The following is a 14,970-nucleotide window of genomic DNA, read 5'->3' as shown; positions in this document are numbered from 1 at the left end:
AAATGAAGTGGTATCAATACAAGGGAATGATGATGCAGAAATCCTGGAAAAATGTTGAAGAGATATAAGAACTATCAAGTGGTTAAGCATATGTGGCTTTCAGTGCCTGGTCTGGAGGTGTTGGCAGTGCCCAATAAGAAGATGCAGGTTTGGTCAGTGTTACTGCAGTGGGACCTCTGCTGTGCAGAGATTGTTGTGTCCTATTTTGCCAAGACATACTCCATATGCAGGAAGGCAGTAGAGTCCTTACTGAGCCATACAAATAATATTTATGACTGTTTGTGGGTTTGGTAAATCAAGTGCAGATAAAAAGCAGAAAATATCCAACCTGAGGAATTAATATATAAGGACATCACAAAGTTGTATATGCAGCTGCAGTTGGCACTTGAGACTGAATTCTGTATCTGATTACAGAAAAGGAATTCAGTAAGGTCAGCAGTGGAGAGGAAGAGATGGTAACAAGCATCTTGTGGACAAGCTAAAACTTTACCAACTCTTTAGTCAATGCAGGTTGTAGTAACATACCTCCTTTTAAAGTATATGGGTTAAACTCGGGAAATTTTCCCAGTATTGTTGGTTTTCCCTTAATCTATTTTGAATGTGTTGCACAGCCTCTTCTCCTTTTTTTCCCCCCCTCCTTATTTCACAAGTAATAAGTACTATGAAGCCTCTGACCATTTTATGTTTCATGGTACAGCAGTTACCTCTTCTAATAACAGTCTTCAGGGTGAGTCTGCTCAACCTGCTGTGCCAGGGGATTTACAATATAATTAATAGAATTTTTATGTGTAAGCCACTCATGCACCAAATGAAACTAAACCCATTTAGTCCTGGTTGGTTACCTTTGCACATAGTTCTCCATCACTGCCTGTGTAAAATAAATGGGTTTGGAGGTAATGGCATACAATTTTATTTTTGAGAAATATTATACCTGAAAGTAACTGGGGCATGACATTAACTCTTGGATTTGACAAGTTTGCAGACAGATTGGATATAATATCTAAGAGCAGTGAACATTTTAATGCTAATTCATCTTTTACAGGTATGGAGCCTGAAGTTTCTTTGGGTTACTACTTTTACATACCCGCTTGTAACAAGCTTTTAACTTAACAAAAACTGTTAGTGTTCCAAGCTATGTCTGAAATTTCAAAATTACCCTTTTGAGGTCAAAGATACTGTTTTCTGTCCCACCCAAGTTTTTTCACCTTGAGATTTTTTGAGGGATCTTTCTTTCTGAAATAATTTCAAAACCATAAAACTAGTAACCAGTTATCTCAAAATGTTCACAGTCACTGGACATGTAGAATATATACTGAACTGCTTTGCAGGTTTTCTTGAAAATACCTTCAATAAGGTCATGCACTAAGAACTCAGCCCTGCAAATACCACCCAGAGGTCAGGCACTTATATTTTTAGAATAATGTGGCTGGGTTTTTATGTGTTTTTTTTTTAAAGAATCTGAGGAGTTTTCTTAATTATTCAGAAGTAATCTATGGATCAGACTCCTTCATTGTGCAGAGATGGCATAAGGGTTCTAGTTCATGATGCCATGTGGCTTGATATAGCAGTGTCCATACTGCATAGTAAATGCGAGCCAAAACACATTCTAGTAGTGGGAGTGATATAGAAATTAATACTCTGAGTTTGGGCAGCAGGTTAATACAGCTTTTAATCACATGAGACCTCCAGTAAGGTAATGATGGTGAGTCCTGATCTTATTTGGGAAAAAAAATCTTTTTTTATCTCTTTATGTATTTTTATATCAGATCTCTAATTACTCTAAAGTTCTGGTTGACTAAACATTTAGGTCAAATGCAAAGCTAGCTTTCCTTCATACCAGTTTAAGAAATGGTAATGTTAGTATATCTTTTGGATGCTCTTCTTTTTTCAGAGGGCATGGCTTCATGAAATGTCCATGGAGATTTGCTTTACTGTGCTGAGCCATGAGAAAATTAAAAATGATGGAGTTTAGCCTGTGGACTGTTGAAATAAATGGTGATATCAGTTGTTCAGCTCTAGTCCAGTAAAAAAAAAAACTTTGAAAATTTCGTAATGGTAGGGTTTCAAAGCATAGATTGTCCAAGTAGTGACTGCATCTTGAAAAACATGAAAATAAAGAAAAATATGAAGACCTATGGAAATGGGTCTTCAGAGGTGAATGTTTGGGAGCAGAACAGCTAGTTCGGAGAGCCTTGTTGAATAGGGAGGGGAACTTTGTAATCAAGGATGAGGAAAAGGCTGAGTTACTTAATGCCTTCTTTTCCTCAGTCTTCAACAGAAAGACTGGTTGTCCCAAGGGCAGCCAGCTCCCTGATCTGGTAGACAAGGATAGGGAGCAGAATGGACCCCCTGCAATCCAGGAGGAAGTAGATAGACCCTCTGTGCCACTTAGGAGCTCACAACTCTCTGGGGCCAGATGGGTTCACATGGAGGTACTGAGGGAATGGTGGAAGAGCTCACTGAGCCACTCTGCATCATTTATCAGTCCTGGCCAGCTGTGGGGGTCCCAGATGACTGGAGGGTGACCATGTGACACCCAGCTGCAGGAATGGTTACAGGAGGATTGAGAGAACTACAGGCCTGTCAATGTGACCTCAGTTCCAGGAAAAGTTATGGAACAGATCATCTTGAGTGTGATCATGCAGAACCTACTGGACAGCCAGAGATTGGGCTCAGCCAGCATGGGTTTAGGAGATCAGGTTGTCCTACCTGGCCAACCTGATCTCCTTTTATAACCAGGTGACCAGCCTAGTGGATGAGGGTGTTGAGTTGAAAGTTGGAATCAATGATCTTGGAGGTATTTTTCAACTTTAGTGACTCTATGATTCTTAGTCTTTTCTCATCCTTCTATAAACGACGTAATAAGTATCTTCTGTCCTTTAGTTCAGATACATGAGAGATTTCTTGTTTATCAGGGCTAGAAATCATTAGCTAGAAGCTGGTTTTAAATTGGGTTTGGTCTAGGTGAAATGAGATACCACCCAGAAGCCATACTTAAGTATTTTCATAAAATGATTTTTTACTTTTGGTATGTTTCAGTAAAATTTCCAGTTGGCTGAGGTGGCACAGAACTGATAATATCTCAAAAATATATTAAGCAGGAAAGATGAAGTTCTAGAAAAGACAGGAACTCGGAAGTTTATTTTGTTTTGTTAACCTTTATTGACTTGAAGATTAAAAACATTCCTTGAGTCCTGTTAAAACAGTTAGGTTCTGATAGTGATATAATGTTCTTTTCAAGTTAACCCTTTCCTCTGTTTGCTTTTTAACATATTTGTTACTTATTTGCTTCCTGGTAGAGAGAAATCATTGCTTTGCAAGTTTTACTCTTCTGTGCTGACAGACTATTTCAAAGTTACCCAGTATCTCCAGAAGTAGTCCTGGAAGCAGTCTATTTACTGAAATAACCAAATACAAATGTGTATGTGTATATATAGCCATAACTCTCTTTTAAAATTGAATTTAAAATTGAATTTTAAAATTGCTTCACTTGTTTTATTATAGACACAACTTATATAAACTATGCCATATTAAAGGGAAATTAAAGGTGTGCAAGCAGTAAATTTTGACCTGATTTTTTTTTTTAATGAAACTTTTAAAAAGCCTTTTTTTTTAGTATACGTACATTATTATTAGATAATACATTTCTAGGAAATATAAGTATTTTGAGCCTTTTCCTGCTCCTAGTGACAGTGCATGGGAAACCTGTATTCATGTCCTTCAAATCAGCACCTCAGTCATAAATTAGAAAATACTAGTTACTGAATGATTAAACCATGACCATTAACTTTTCACCTCCCTTTAAAGCCATCCTATTTTTTACTATATGGGGGATTTTGGCTTTGGTCTGTTGTTGTTTGGTTGGGTTTTTTAAAGAAAGGAACAGGCTTGTTTCACAAAATATATAAATAGTAATATATAATAAATAGTAATATACAAACTAATCTGATTTCTTGCCTTGCCCAAAAGCAAAACTCACATTTTTGGAGTGAGGTCAGGTTGACATTGCTAAGTGAAATGAATGTAGATGGATCTGTTACGTTACAGGAAGATCTGTTCCTGAATGTTTCATGCTGATAATATTTATCCTCTTTCCACATCTTGTCAAAGCAAAAATGTATAGTATTAAGTAAAAATAAGTATTATGTTAATTAAATACAATTTTGGATAATTTAAATTATATTTAATGCTATTAATTTCTTCTCTTGATGATTCTTATTTATGTCTGAAAGCATATTTTCTGTTTCATTGTATGTAACTTCAAACATATAGGGGACACAGAGTGCTGCTTTAATTTCAAACTTCACCAGGATGATTACACACATGATTGTTTCTTCTGTTGTTAATTGACCTGTGTACATCACATTATAGATCAAGATAAAAGATATATCTAGCTACTGTTTCAAACTGAACTCGTAGTGTGCCACAATAAGAAATATTAAAAAATCATTAGTGATTCCTTCTGTTAACATAACTTTCTGAAGCAGAATCATTGAGAAAACTGCTGGACACCTGGTTTAATGCCAATCTGTTTGTGAGCAGTTAATTTAACTTCTAAGACTTTGTTTCCTTATCTGCCAGAAGGCAGCAGGGGTGTTTACCTACTCCATTCCTGGGATTAATTGTCTGCACTTCAGTGGTGTTGGGCTGTTGTGGCTCCCCTGTTTTCCATTACGGCAAAACTAGGCTAGCAAACTGGAGCAAGGTAACTTGGCGCTGTCGCTAGGAGAGGTTAGGAAAGAACTCAGATGGCGCTGGCTGCCAACTTTGTCTGAAGCATTGGGACACTCAGACTTGAGAGTCAGAGTTCACAAGAGTGTCTTTTTGGCTGTGAATGACTCTCTAGGGCCAAGCTATGCCTTTGATGTTCAGCTCCTGAGGTTCCCGTGGGGAATGTAGAACAGCTGTGACACTCCAGAGAAAGTGCCACATACCTGCTCCCAAGAGGAGGATGTTTTCATTCCTGTCTTCAGAGCTAGGCACTGCGTGTCTTCTCTCTCCACCAGTTGGTTTGCATCTTGCCCCTTTTTAGTAATGCCAGAGGAATGGTGAGGAAGGAAGTCTCTGTACATCCTGTTCCTTTTTCTACAGCCCTGTTCTGTGGCTGAAAATACATCATGTAGTTGTTGTATCTCAAACTACAGCTGTCACGCAGAAGTGCTGCAGCACTTGAACATTTGAATTAGACAAATTTGATTGAAAACAGCTCTTAAAAAAAATTAGTCCTAGTAAACATTAGAGAAGGAGCTTGAACCACTTACCTGCATCACATAACTGCAGCAGGTAAAAAATTCGGAGATAAACATAAGCCAGGAGAGATTTTTATTTTGAGAACCAACTTGGTTCTGGACCAGCCCATCTTGCCGTTAACTTTATGCCTGCCACCACTTTCAGTGAGAGTAGCAGGTTTGTCCTCAGGAAGGATATTTTATGGAGGTCAGATGTGTGATCACTCATCAGAACACATAATTGAGTTGTGTAGAAAAGACATTTGCCTCACTGAGAATTCATCTAATATTAGGACAAAAGTGGAGAAGTGTTGGCTTTTCCCAGTTTTATTCAGTTTGAATGCAGCGTCAGGTAGATTTCAGAGGTCATTACAGGAAATAATGCTTTTACAGTGATCTGTTTATGCTAGATCTTAAACACTGCAATTTTACTATTTTTTTACAAAGTCTGAATCATTAAGTAATCTATCCAAATCAGAACTCTTTGCTGAATATTTACCTAAGTGAAAAATTTCTGGATTCTTGTCCTTTTGTGGTGTACTGTTTTTGTTAGCAGATTTGCTGCTGGAGAAAGCAGCAGTTAGGATAAAAGGGGTTATATAAGAGAGCTCCTGCTGAGAGTCCGTGGCACTCTACAGGGTGATACCAAACACTGTATTCCCCAGGGCAGGTACAATAATTAGCCACAGGACTGGCACTCAGTCTGAGGGATTAATTAGAACTGGAGGTGGTGTTGGAGAGAGGCAGAGCAGCCATAAAGAGTGTCACGATCACTCTGGCCTGAAGCCTGTGTGATTTGATGTGAAATAGCAGCAGCTGGCTGTAACCTTAGGAAGTGCAAGAGAACAGCAGGTGGTAATTCCTGTCTCATTTACCATGTCTTCACAGGAACATGCAAGCTTGTGCAGCTTGGGTTTATTGGCAGGTCAGGAGAATCCTAGAGAGGACTGTGACATTTACTATAGTGAGCAAATGCAGCAGTCAGACTGGAGTGTACGCAGCACAGTGTAAAACCAGTAACGCTGTTGCTTAATGCTGCCATACCTGCCTCTGACAAGGTCGTGACAGCCTTATAAAATTCACCTCATGTGGACCAATGGACAAAGCTGAGAGTACTGAGAAAAATCTAGGACAGCTAGTGGGAATTGCATCCTTCAAGGCTGTGCTGAATGTCACGGGACAACTGTTTCATCCAAGTGAAAAAAATCAGACGGGGGGAATGATCCGATGTTCTGGCATCCCTCAGTTTTCTCAGTAGCCATTGTATGGGGCAAATAGGCTTTACCTACTCTTCCAGGTGGGTAATGTTGTCCCATGGCTGTTGGCCTCCATCAGGCATCGTGTTTTGCTTGGCATTTGGGCAAAAATGGCAGCGAGGCATGCGGCAACTGTGCTAATTTAGAAATTGTAACCAGCTAGCATTTCAGGGTGAGCTTGAGTAGCTGTCAGCAGAGGAATTTAGTAGACCAGTGGTCGCTGTAGATGACTGTAGTGTTTTGTATTCTGTTAGGGCCTCCCAGGGTGTAGAACAAGAACCCTTCCTATGTGCAGTTCAAGAATCAAACCAAATAAAGAGAAAATTGAGTAACTTTGAATCTGTCGTTCAGAACAGCTTTCGATAGGGAAAAAATAAAACAGATCCAGGGGATATTTGTGGTTATATTTATAGCACAGTGACAGGAAAGGAACTCATTTTGTGGGAAGGATAGCTCTTTTTATGCCTTTTTAGAAGCTCATTGTGTGCCAACATTATCTTTCATGGATGCCAGAGGGTGCAATGCCTTCTAAAGCCTCTCACACATGCAAAAACTATGGACCTATTGTAGTGTCTTTGCTGGGTTCCATTTAGTTTTCCCATGTTTCTGTCTCTCTCCAAAGATTTGTGTTCCTCATGGGGAGATGATCCAGGTCCAAACTGGCATTGCACATATCTGTCTGTTAGGTCTAAGGTTATGACCACTTTGTGCAAAGGAAGGAAGCTTGGGAACAAGCTGGAAGAAGTCACTAAGCTGAAGATGGAAGAATGGGACTGACCCTTTTCTCCTGTGTTGTTTATGTAGGCAGAAAACTGCAGCACTGACAGCTAATCTTGAGCTTGCCTGTGCAGTGTTGGGAAGCTTTGGGAGTGCTGGGGCTGGACTGTGAAGTGCTGAATGTAAATGGTTCTGTGTACAGCTACACAAATCTTTCAAGTCTTCCATTTCTTCTCAAGGAAAAAGAAAATCCGTCATGACAAACCACTATATTTACTGAATAAGCACCTTTCTTTATTAATTCTCAGTTCTCCTTTATGTTGAAGATGAAATAAATCCAAATTAATATGAGTTTAAAACCTCAAATTGTGAATATGTTAATTTAGTGGTAACTGAAACTTCCTGTCCTATAAGTCTAATGGCTGATGAGTAAAAGTGAAATTGTTTAAAAATGTTCTGTTTATTAATTTTTTCAATAAATGTCATTTATTGCTTGCTATTCAGATTTTACTTCTTATGTAGGTTTCTTGTTTGTTCTCGTTTCCATTACATGGGTGTTGTAGTTTTATTTAGAGGAGAAATGGATCATGTGCACAGCAGGGCTAATGAGTCACAGATGTAAAGATTCTGACACATTACTATCTAATAACTTCTTTAATTTATATTCCATAATAAGATAAATGCAAACTTGATACATCTGTTTCCTAAATGATGTATCATTCCAGTCTTATCAGTGTCTTGGGAGTCAGTCCCTTTATATGTTGTGAGTTTTAGCCTTTTTTGGTTTTGTTTTCTGTTTATTTGTTTCTAAAGAGGAGGTTTCAGGTCACTGAGCAATGCAGTTAGCCACACTGCAGTTCATCCCAATGAAGTGGGAAAGCTGAATTTAGCCACTGGCTTTATGGGATCAACTTGCAGGATCTCAGCTTCATATCATGGATATATAGCAGGAATAAAGACGCTAAATGCAACTCCAAGGTGCTAGTGAAGAACATGTATGCATCAAAAAGTTACTCTCCCTTTTCTGTAAAAACTGGTGCGGTCTTTGTGATCCACAGGCTCTCTGGTGTGATGAACAGAGCAAATATTTGCCACATTAAAAGAATCTGCTGCAGCTGAGAGACCTGGCAGGCTGCCCTGGCCTGTTGGTGCTCCCCACCAGGCCAGCTGGGCTGCAGGGAGCTCATGTGCTGCAGCAGCATGGGCAGCACCAGCAGAGCCTCCACGCCACGCTCCTCAGAAGGGCCCTTGCCCAGGCACAGCCTTCCCTTTTAGGAGGTGCTAAGCTGGCATGGTGCAGCTGTTTGCTCCAGGAGGAGCCCCCAGAGGGGCTGTGCTACCAACTCTACCTCATAAAAGTGTTCTGTGGCCATACAGGGGGCTTAGAGCTCCCTGGCTGTGTTTTATTTAATATTCCTCAGCCTAATGTCTCTGCCACTGAGCAAACCTCTGCTTCTGGCAGTGTGCTATGCTAAAGGCATGGAGAGGACTTAGGGATTTCCTCCTGTTTAGGAATTCACTGCTCAACTGCATAAGGTTTTGGCTTTATCAGAAGATTTAATTCATACCCTACAAGGTAGCTCAAGAAAGGTTTTGAACTGAGAGCAAAATTCAGCCCCTTATATTGTGACAGCAGGCCACAATCACCACTCTCCTCCTTTTTTGTGCCAGTACAGTACAAGTTCTGCACATCTTGGTAGAGCAGAATATGAGAAACCATATGTGGCATACAGCAATTGAGGGGCAAAAATGGATGTGAAAATACTGCTATGTATGTCTCAAAAACTTTGACCATGGCCATTATGGACTACCCAAGATCTAGCAGTAGATTTATGTTCAGTGTTTATGGTTGTGTATGTGCTACCAGTTTATGTGCTGCATGTCATATGTTAAACAGAATATGAGGAGCAGGATATTAATTATGCAAAGCACTTCAGAGTATGCTGTCACTGCTGTCAGCTTCTGCAGCAATCCAGAGTCAAGCCTTTCTGCATAGATCTCTTGAAGTGCTGTAGTACATTTCAATCAAAAATGGCTTGATCGTCTGCTGGCTGATAGTCTTAACAATTTTCAAATGATCATGACAATTTATTATAATTTTAAGAAAAGACACCTTCATGGGATTGCTCCTTCTAAAATCTCTTGATATTCTCATTGTGAAGTATCAACCTGCATCTGCAGTGCAGTGCAGACCTAACTCTGTTTCCCATATGACAGAGAGGCTGTTTCCTGTCTGTCGGCAGTGTGGGGTGTACTGAACGCAGTGTTTGTTCTGTTTGTCCATTAGTAAATTGTCTCTGTGATGTTTGTGTCGTGCTGTTCTCGTACCATGTTATGCTGTGTCCCTAGGGTCTGCCAGGCTTCCCCACAGTTGCTGCTCTGCACAGTAATCAGATCCTCACCGTCAAGGTTTGTGGCTGACATGTACCTGTTCGGTCAGGTCTCTCTGTATCAGCATAACAGTGCACATGAAAAATTGTTTTTTAGCATGGAATACCAGTGAATTCTCATGGCGGATCTAAGCCAACCCTCCCTGCCCTTGCATTGATCTAAGTACTCCTGATTCAGAGTGTGGAATCAAATCTATAACTGTGTACCTCTGGAAATGCCTACATTTCCCATAGGCTTGGTCAGTATTTTATTTTCAGATGAGTTTTTTGTGTTCTGCTTCCCTGAAGCATATATGAGTGTGAAAAATGACACTGAACTCTATACTGGTTACGTGTAGAGTCAGATATTTGTGTTAGATATCAGAGATCTAATCTGTACGTCCATATTTTTTCCAAGTGGATTTGCAAATTAAGCAGGAAGCAATCTGGTCAAGCTGGAACTTCAGACATTATAAAAATAACACCGTTCTTCATGGCACACTATGCTGGTTAGAAAATCTGACTGAAAGTTGAACTGGTGCTTTGTCTCTAGAAACTTTGCTGAAATAACATATAAAAATACTGATTTTTAGAGCCTGGGTAATGAAAAAGCTAATGCACGTGCAGAATTCTCATGCAAAATCTGGGGAGAAAACAGTTACTCGTTTAAGTCATTGTATATGATTTAAATCATAGCAGTATATCCTGTGCAATAGAGGTAATCTTTTTCCAAAAGAAAATGCACAGTTTCTTTCAGGCAGAAGCACCAGTTCATATTATATTAGCTATTACAAATCTAATGAATATGTCTTTATTTCTTTCTCGGGCCTTCTGATGTCTATTCTTCAATTCTCTCATCTCTGATCTTCAACCTTTGACCTCACCTGCCTGATCAGATGGTGTTTCCTAAAATCAATCATGGGTTTCTCTCTGCTGATCAGCAGCTCATTAAACGCCGCCTCATTAAGGTAGTGCTTCACCTCACTGGAATCTGGTTCTTCTTTACATTCAGTTTACTCTTTGCTGTACCTTTTTGTCAGATGCCTTCTTATGGCAGGTTGTTCACTTGAAAATGCTTTGAAATGAAGCAACTGTTAATGGTATTAACAGTTAAAAGACCATGGGTGGCTTTGCTAAGTGATCCACGTTTGAGATGCAAGCAGCTTTTGCCAGGGGTTTGCAGTGATGTGCTGGAAATAACTAAAGCACCATTTTGGGGTGTCTTTTCTTTTTTAAAGGGGAAGGTAATATGTTTTGACAACTGTCTTGAGAATTGACTTTTACAAATTATAGGTAAAAATGAAGAGAGTTAGCTAATTGTCACTATAAAACAGCCTCCCAAAACAGATGGAAAATTATGTACAACTTCATGAAGAAGCAGTTATTTTCCATGCTCACTTTTGAAATCTATCCATGTATCATTCATGGGCTTGGAAAATTGCTGTGCAAATCTGTATATTTTAAGATGAGACTTTTTTTTTTCACCTCAGATTTGCTATGATTATGCAAATCATGAAGCAAACAGATGCTTATCAAAAGCAGTCACTGGCTCTGGAGAACTAGATGAGTAAAATATTTCAAGACCATCCCAAATTTTGGCATATGTGCTGTGGTAAAACAAGCAGTTTGGAATCTGAACCTTCTGCTCTACGGCTGATACAAACTGTTGGTCTTCAAGGCAAAGTGCTGTTTGTGCCATAAGCAGCGAAAGAGCCGCTGTCCAGTTCATGGCAGCTTCTTCCAGCCTGTCTTGCACTCTTCATGGGTGAATTGATGTGTTTTTATGTGGTTGATGCCTCTAAAGCAAATTTGTGATGAGTTTTTTATTGGTTTAGGGGGACCAAGGACAAGCTGGACCCCCTGGGCCTCCAGGGCCACCAGGACCCAGAGGTCCCCCAGGAGATACTGGCAAAGATGGTCCTCGTGGGATGCCTGGCTTAACGGTGAGTTACTCTGTTGCTGCTTTGATGTGAACTTTTCTCTCAGCCAGCATAGTGTCAAAGACATTTTCTGAGATAAGACTGGCAGGTAAGAGATGCAGAAGCTGAACCAGGGGCAGGTTTCAAGGTGTACCTGCAGTTCCACACACACAGAACAAGTGTATAGCAGGGCCAGAAGTAACACCAAGGTTTCTTTCCTCCCACCCCTGGCAGTTTCCCCACACTTTCTAAGGTTTCTCAGTCACTCACTGATGTTTAATAGCTGTGTGAGGAGAGTCTGCCCCTTTCCATGAGTAATAAATGTTTCTGGTCAAACTTCAAGATAAAACTGAATTTGAGGCCTAGTAACATGGATGTGCTTGATTTCTCACTTCTTAATGGTTTAACCTCAAAAGTCTTGGAATAAAGTGATAAATTGCTAGAGCTGCCCAAGGCATGATGAAGTTTGGAGTTACATTCTGCCATCTTTAAACAAGAAGAGGAGTACAATTTTCTTTGGCTCAGCCCCCATACTTCATTAGGACAAGCAGCAGAATTCAGTATATTGTATATTGTTTATTTTAGGCTAGGCACAGGATGAATCCCACACTTTTTAAATAGATGCTTAAACACATCACTTTTTAAAAAAGTCTGTGATTTATTTCAGTTTTATATTTTGTGGCCTCCGTAATTTTTCTTCCTTTGAGACAAGTATCTCCCTTTTTACCATGAATGCCACTGTTACGATAACTGTGTTATCAGTGTGGAAATGGAATCACAGACAGGAGAGGGACATGGGAAATGAAATGGCACATGTACAGATGCACACACATGTTCACATCCATGGAAAGTGAAGATTGTGGCCAAGAAGGCACATGAGGAACCAGCAAGGTGAGGACCAGCGCTGAAAACAGAAACTGGTTTCTTGAAGAAAAAGCATCTCTTGTTACATGAAGTCAGGATGGCATAAATTTTTCCTGTAGGTCCTTTTTAGCTAAAATCGAGAAAGAAAATATCCACACTCCTGTTCTAACCCTTGTCAGGTGTTAACTGTCTAAATTTAATATATATAGCATGATAATAGTAAGATGCTCCAAAAATTTCCTGTGAAAATACAGCAAATCTGGCCTGTTGAGACCTCTAGGACTCTAGAGCTGCTACTGCTGCAGCTGTTGGTTTTTTTTACCACTCCTGCCCTCATAAATTCTAGCTCAAGGTTATGAAATGACATTAAAAGTTTGTCACTCTCATGATGCTTTACTTTGGCAACCTTCTCATTTCTCTGTGGCACATCAGGCTCTGGGCCTCTTCTGGGTCTCCCTTGTGTTCTTTTACTGTGATTAAATGGACTGTGGTCAGCAGAGTTGGTGCTGGATTGATCTAGTAAGGGCAGGACTGAAACCAGAATCCATTTCTGGCTGCAGTGACAGTGTTTTAATAATTCACATACGTGGGGCTGGCAGAATCAGCTGGCTTTGCTGACTACAGTGTGACTGTGTGTTGCTTTGTGCTTTTAGCAAAGGGATCATTAGTGTTTCTCACAACAGAAGAGTCATGCATTTTATGCAATGAAGTCATTCCATTTTGTAATAATTCTACAGTGATTTGACTTTAGATGGCAAGGCAGAGTTTATTTTTATAGTTTTTAAGCTGTGGCTATCTTAAGCCCTGTAACATTATGGAAAATCTGTTCATAATACTGCTTTAGAATCAGACACAATCAAGCTCTCAGGTAGAAACCATCCAGTTTTCTGCCCCTTGCTACTGATCTGTACCCTCAGGTTAATGTTCCTGATCCTCAGAAGGCTTGTTCCTCCATCGCTGTGTGATACACAGTCAAACAGGAGAGCAGGGAAAACTTAACTGAGAGGGAAGGACAGCTTTGTTTTTGAGATAAAAACTTGTGCAGACTGAAAACAGCAGCTGCTCTGTGCTGTGAGCTGGGCATTGCAGCATCTCGCAGCTATAGGATGTCCTTAGAGTGACCAGTGAGCATTGGGCAGACATTGCCTCTTCTGCAGGGTTAGATAAAGCAGGGCTTCTCTTCCAGCCTGTCCTTCTCAAGCAAGAAGGTTTACAATCACCACAGCTGTAAAACAGCGTTTTGGGGCAGTGACTGGCCAGAACCCTGTGCCTCCATGTCTTCTTTCTCCCAGCTGTCCTTGGTGTGTTTGCAGATGCTGCATGTTTGCTTCTGAGTGCAATGCACACATACCCAGAGAAGCAGCTCTGATTCTTTCCAGTTGCCAGGAACAACGACATCAGAACAGTTCTCATGAATTTTATGACAGTCTTTCTTTTATGGCAAAGCTGCTAAAGGGGACCCTGCAGCTGTGCTGATACAATAGTGCATGGACTGCCCTGTGCTCAGTTGGGTTTTCAAGGGAGTGATACATAAACCAGACCACTAAAATGATAGGTGCTCTGGCTTTTTGGATGGGTATTTTTAGCCCTTACTGTATGACTGATACATTTTACTGTCTCTACAGACAGATGTATGAGTTCATATGGGAAAAAAGGGGAGAATATAGATTCTGACTTTATATTTAGAGTTGTGCCCACAGAAAGAGAATATATTGGAGAAATGATGGGTTACCATTTTGAAAGCCAGTCCAGGTATTTAGGAGCTGAGTAATTATTTCATGGCTTCAAAATACCAATATTCAAGGTTTTATGGAACATGGTAATTGACAACAGTAAGTTATGCCAGCTGACTGAGGTGATGACACAGACCAGTATCTTTGGAATATGTAAACTGTGGGATACAGCACATATGTGAAAATAACCTTTTCTCTGTGCCCTTTAGCACAGTGGAATGGAATATTATATTTGGAACCAAGGGACAGAGTCAGAACACCAATACTTAACTCTTGCATTGAGAACTATACCATTACATGATTGGGAAGTAGTACTTCTTCAGTTGTCTGTGATTTGGACTACCAGGTTAAAAAGCAAAAAAGTGATATGTTTAATGTGCAGTTAGCGGCCATGGCTGTTTAAGAATTAAATTTTTAAAATACTTTATTATTAGATAGAAATCTGGATTCAAGATACATTGCTGAAATTATTGATTCCTTTTTTTATTCAAAGGGTGAGCCAGGAAAACCAGGAGAACAAGGATTGACAGTAAGTATTCTTCCAGTTTTCTAAGAAAGTGTAACATGACATATATCTTTTAAAATGGGAAATTCCAAAAAGCATTATGGGTGTGTATTTCCTGACCTTCCTTTGTCACAGGCTATTTGAGGCCTTGTTTGTGAAGAAAACACAAGAAAGAAAACACCTTCTGTTTAAATACAGTCACATAAGGCAAACTTCTTTCAGCTTGGAGAAGCAGAAGGAAATAAAACAGCTAAGGGCAAAGTAAAACAAAAAAGAAGCAAGCCAGGGGTTCCCAGTTCCTGGCACCCTCTTAACACTGTCTCTGAAGCTGAGCTATTTCTACCTTGAAACCACTGAGCAGCACTGGAACCATCTACAT

General features: G+C 40.0%; 1 protein-coding gene across 1 annotated transcript in view; it reads left to right on the top strand.

Annotated features, from left to right (window-relative positions):
- The window catches only part of COL25A1 (collagen type XXV alpha 1 chain), a 126,295-nt gene that overhangs the window by 26,358 nt on the left and 84,967 nt on the right, over nt 1–14,970 (top strand). The window contains exons 5-8 of the mRNA XM_058838838.1: nt 9,551–9,610; nt 10,467–10,538; nt 11,406–11,513; nt 14,580–14,615. Coding sequence (XP_058694821.1) covers nt 9,551–9,610; nt 10,467–10,538; nt 11,406–11,513; nt 14,580–14,615 — 276 coding nt within the window. The remainder of the gene's footprint in view (nt 1–9,550; nt 9,611–10,466; nt 10,539–11,405; nt 11,514–14,579; nt 14,616–14,970) is intronic.

The sequence above is a fragment of the Poecile atricapillus genome, chromosome 4 (genome assembly GCF_030490865.1).
Source record: "Poecile atricapillus isolate bPoeAtr1 chromosome 4, bPoeAtr1.hap1, whole genome shotgun sequence".
Classification (NCBI taxonomy): Eukaryota; Metazoa; Chordata; class Aves; order Passeriformes; family Paridae; genus Poecile; species Poecile atricapillus.
This window is presented reverse-complemented; position numbering and strand designations above follow the sequence as displayed.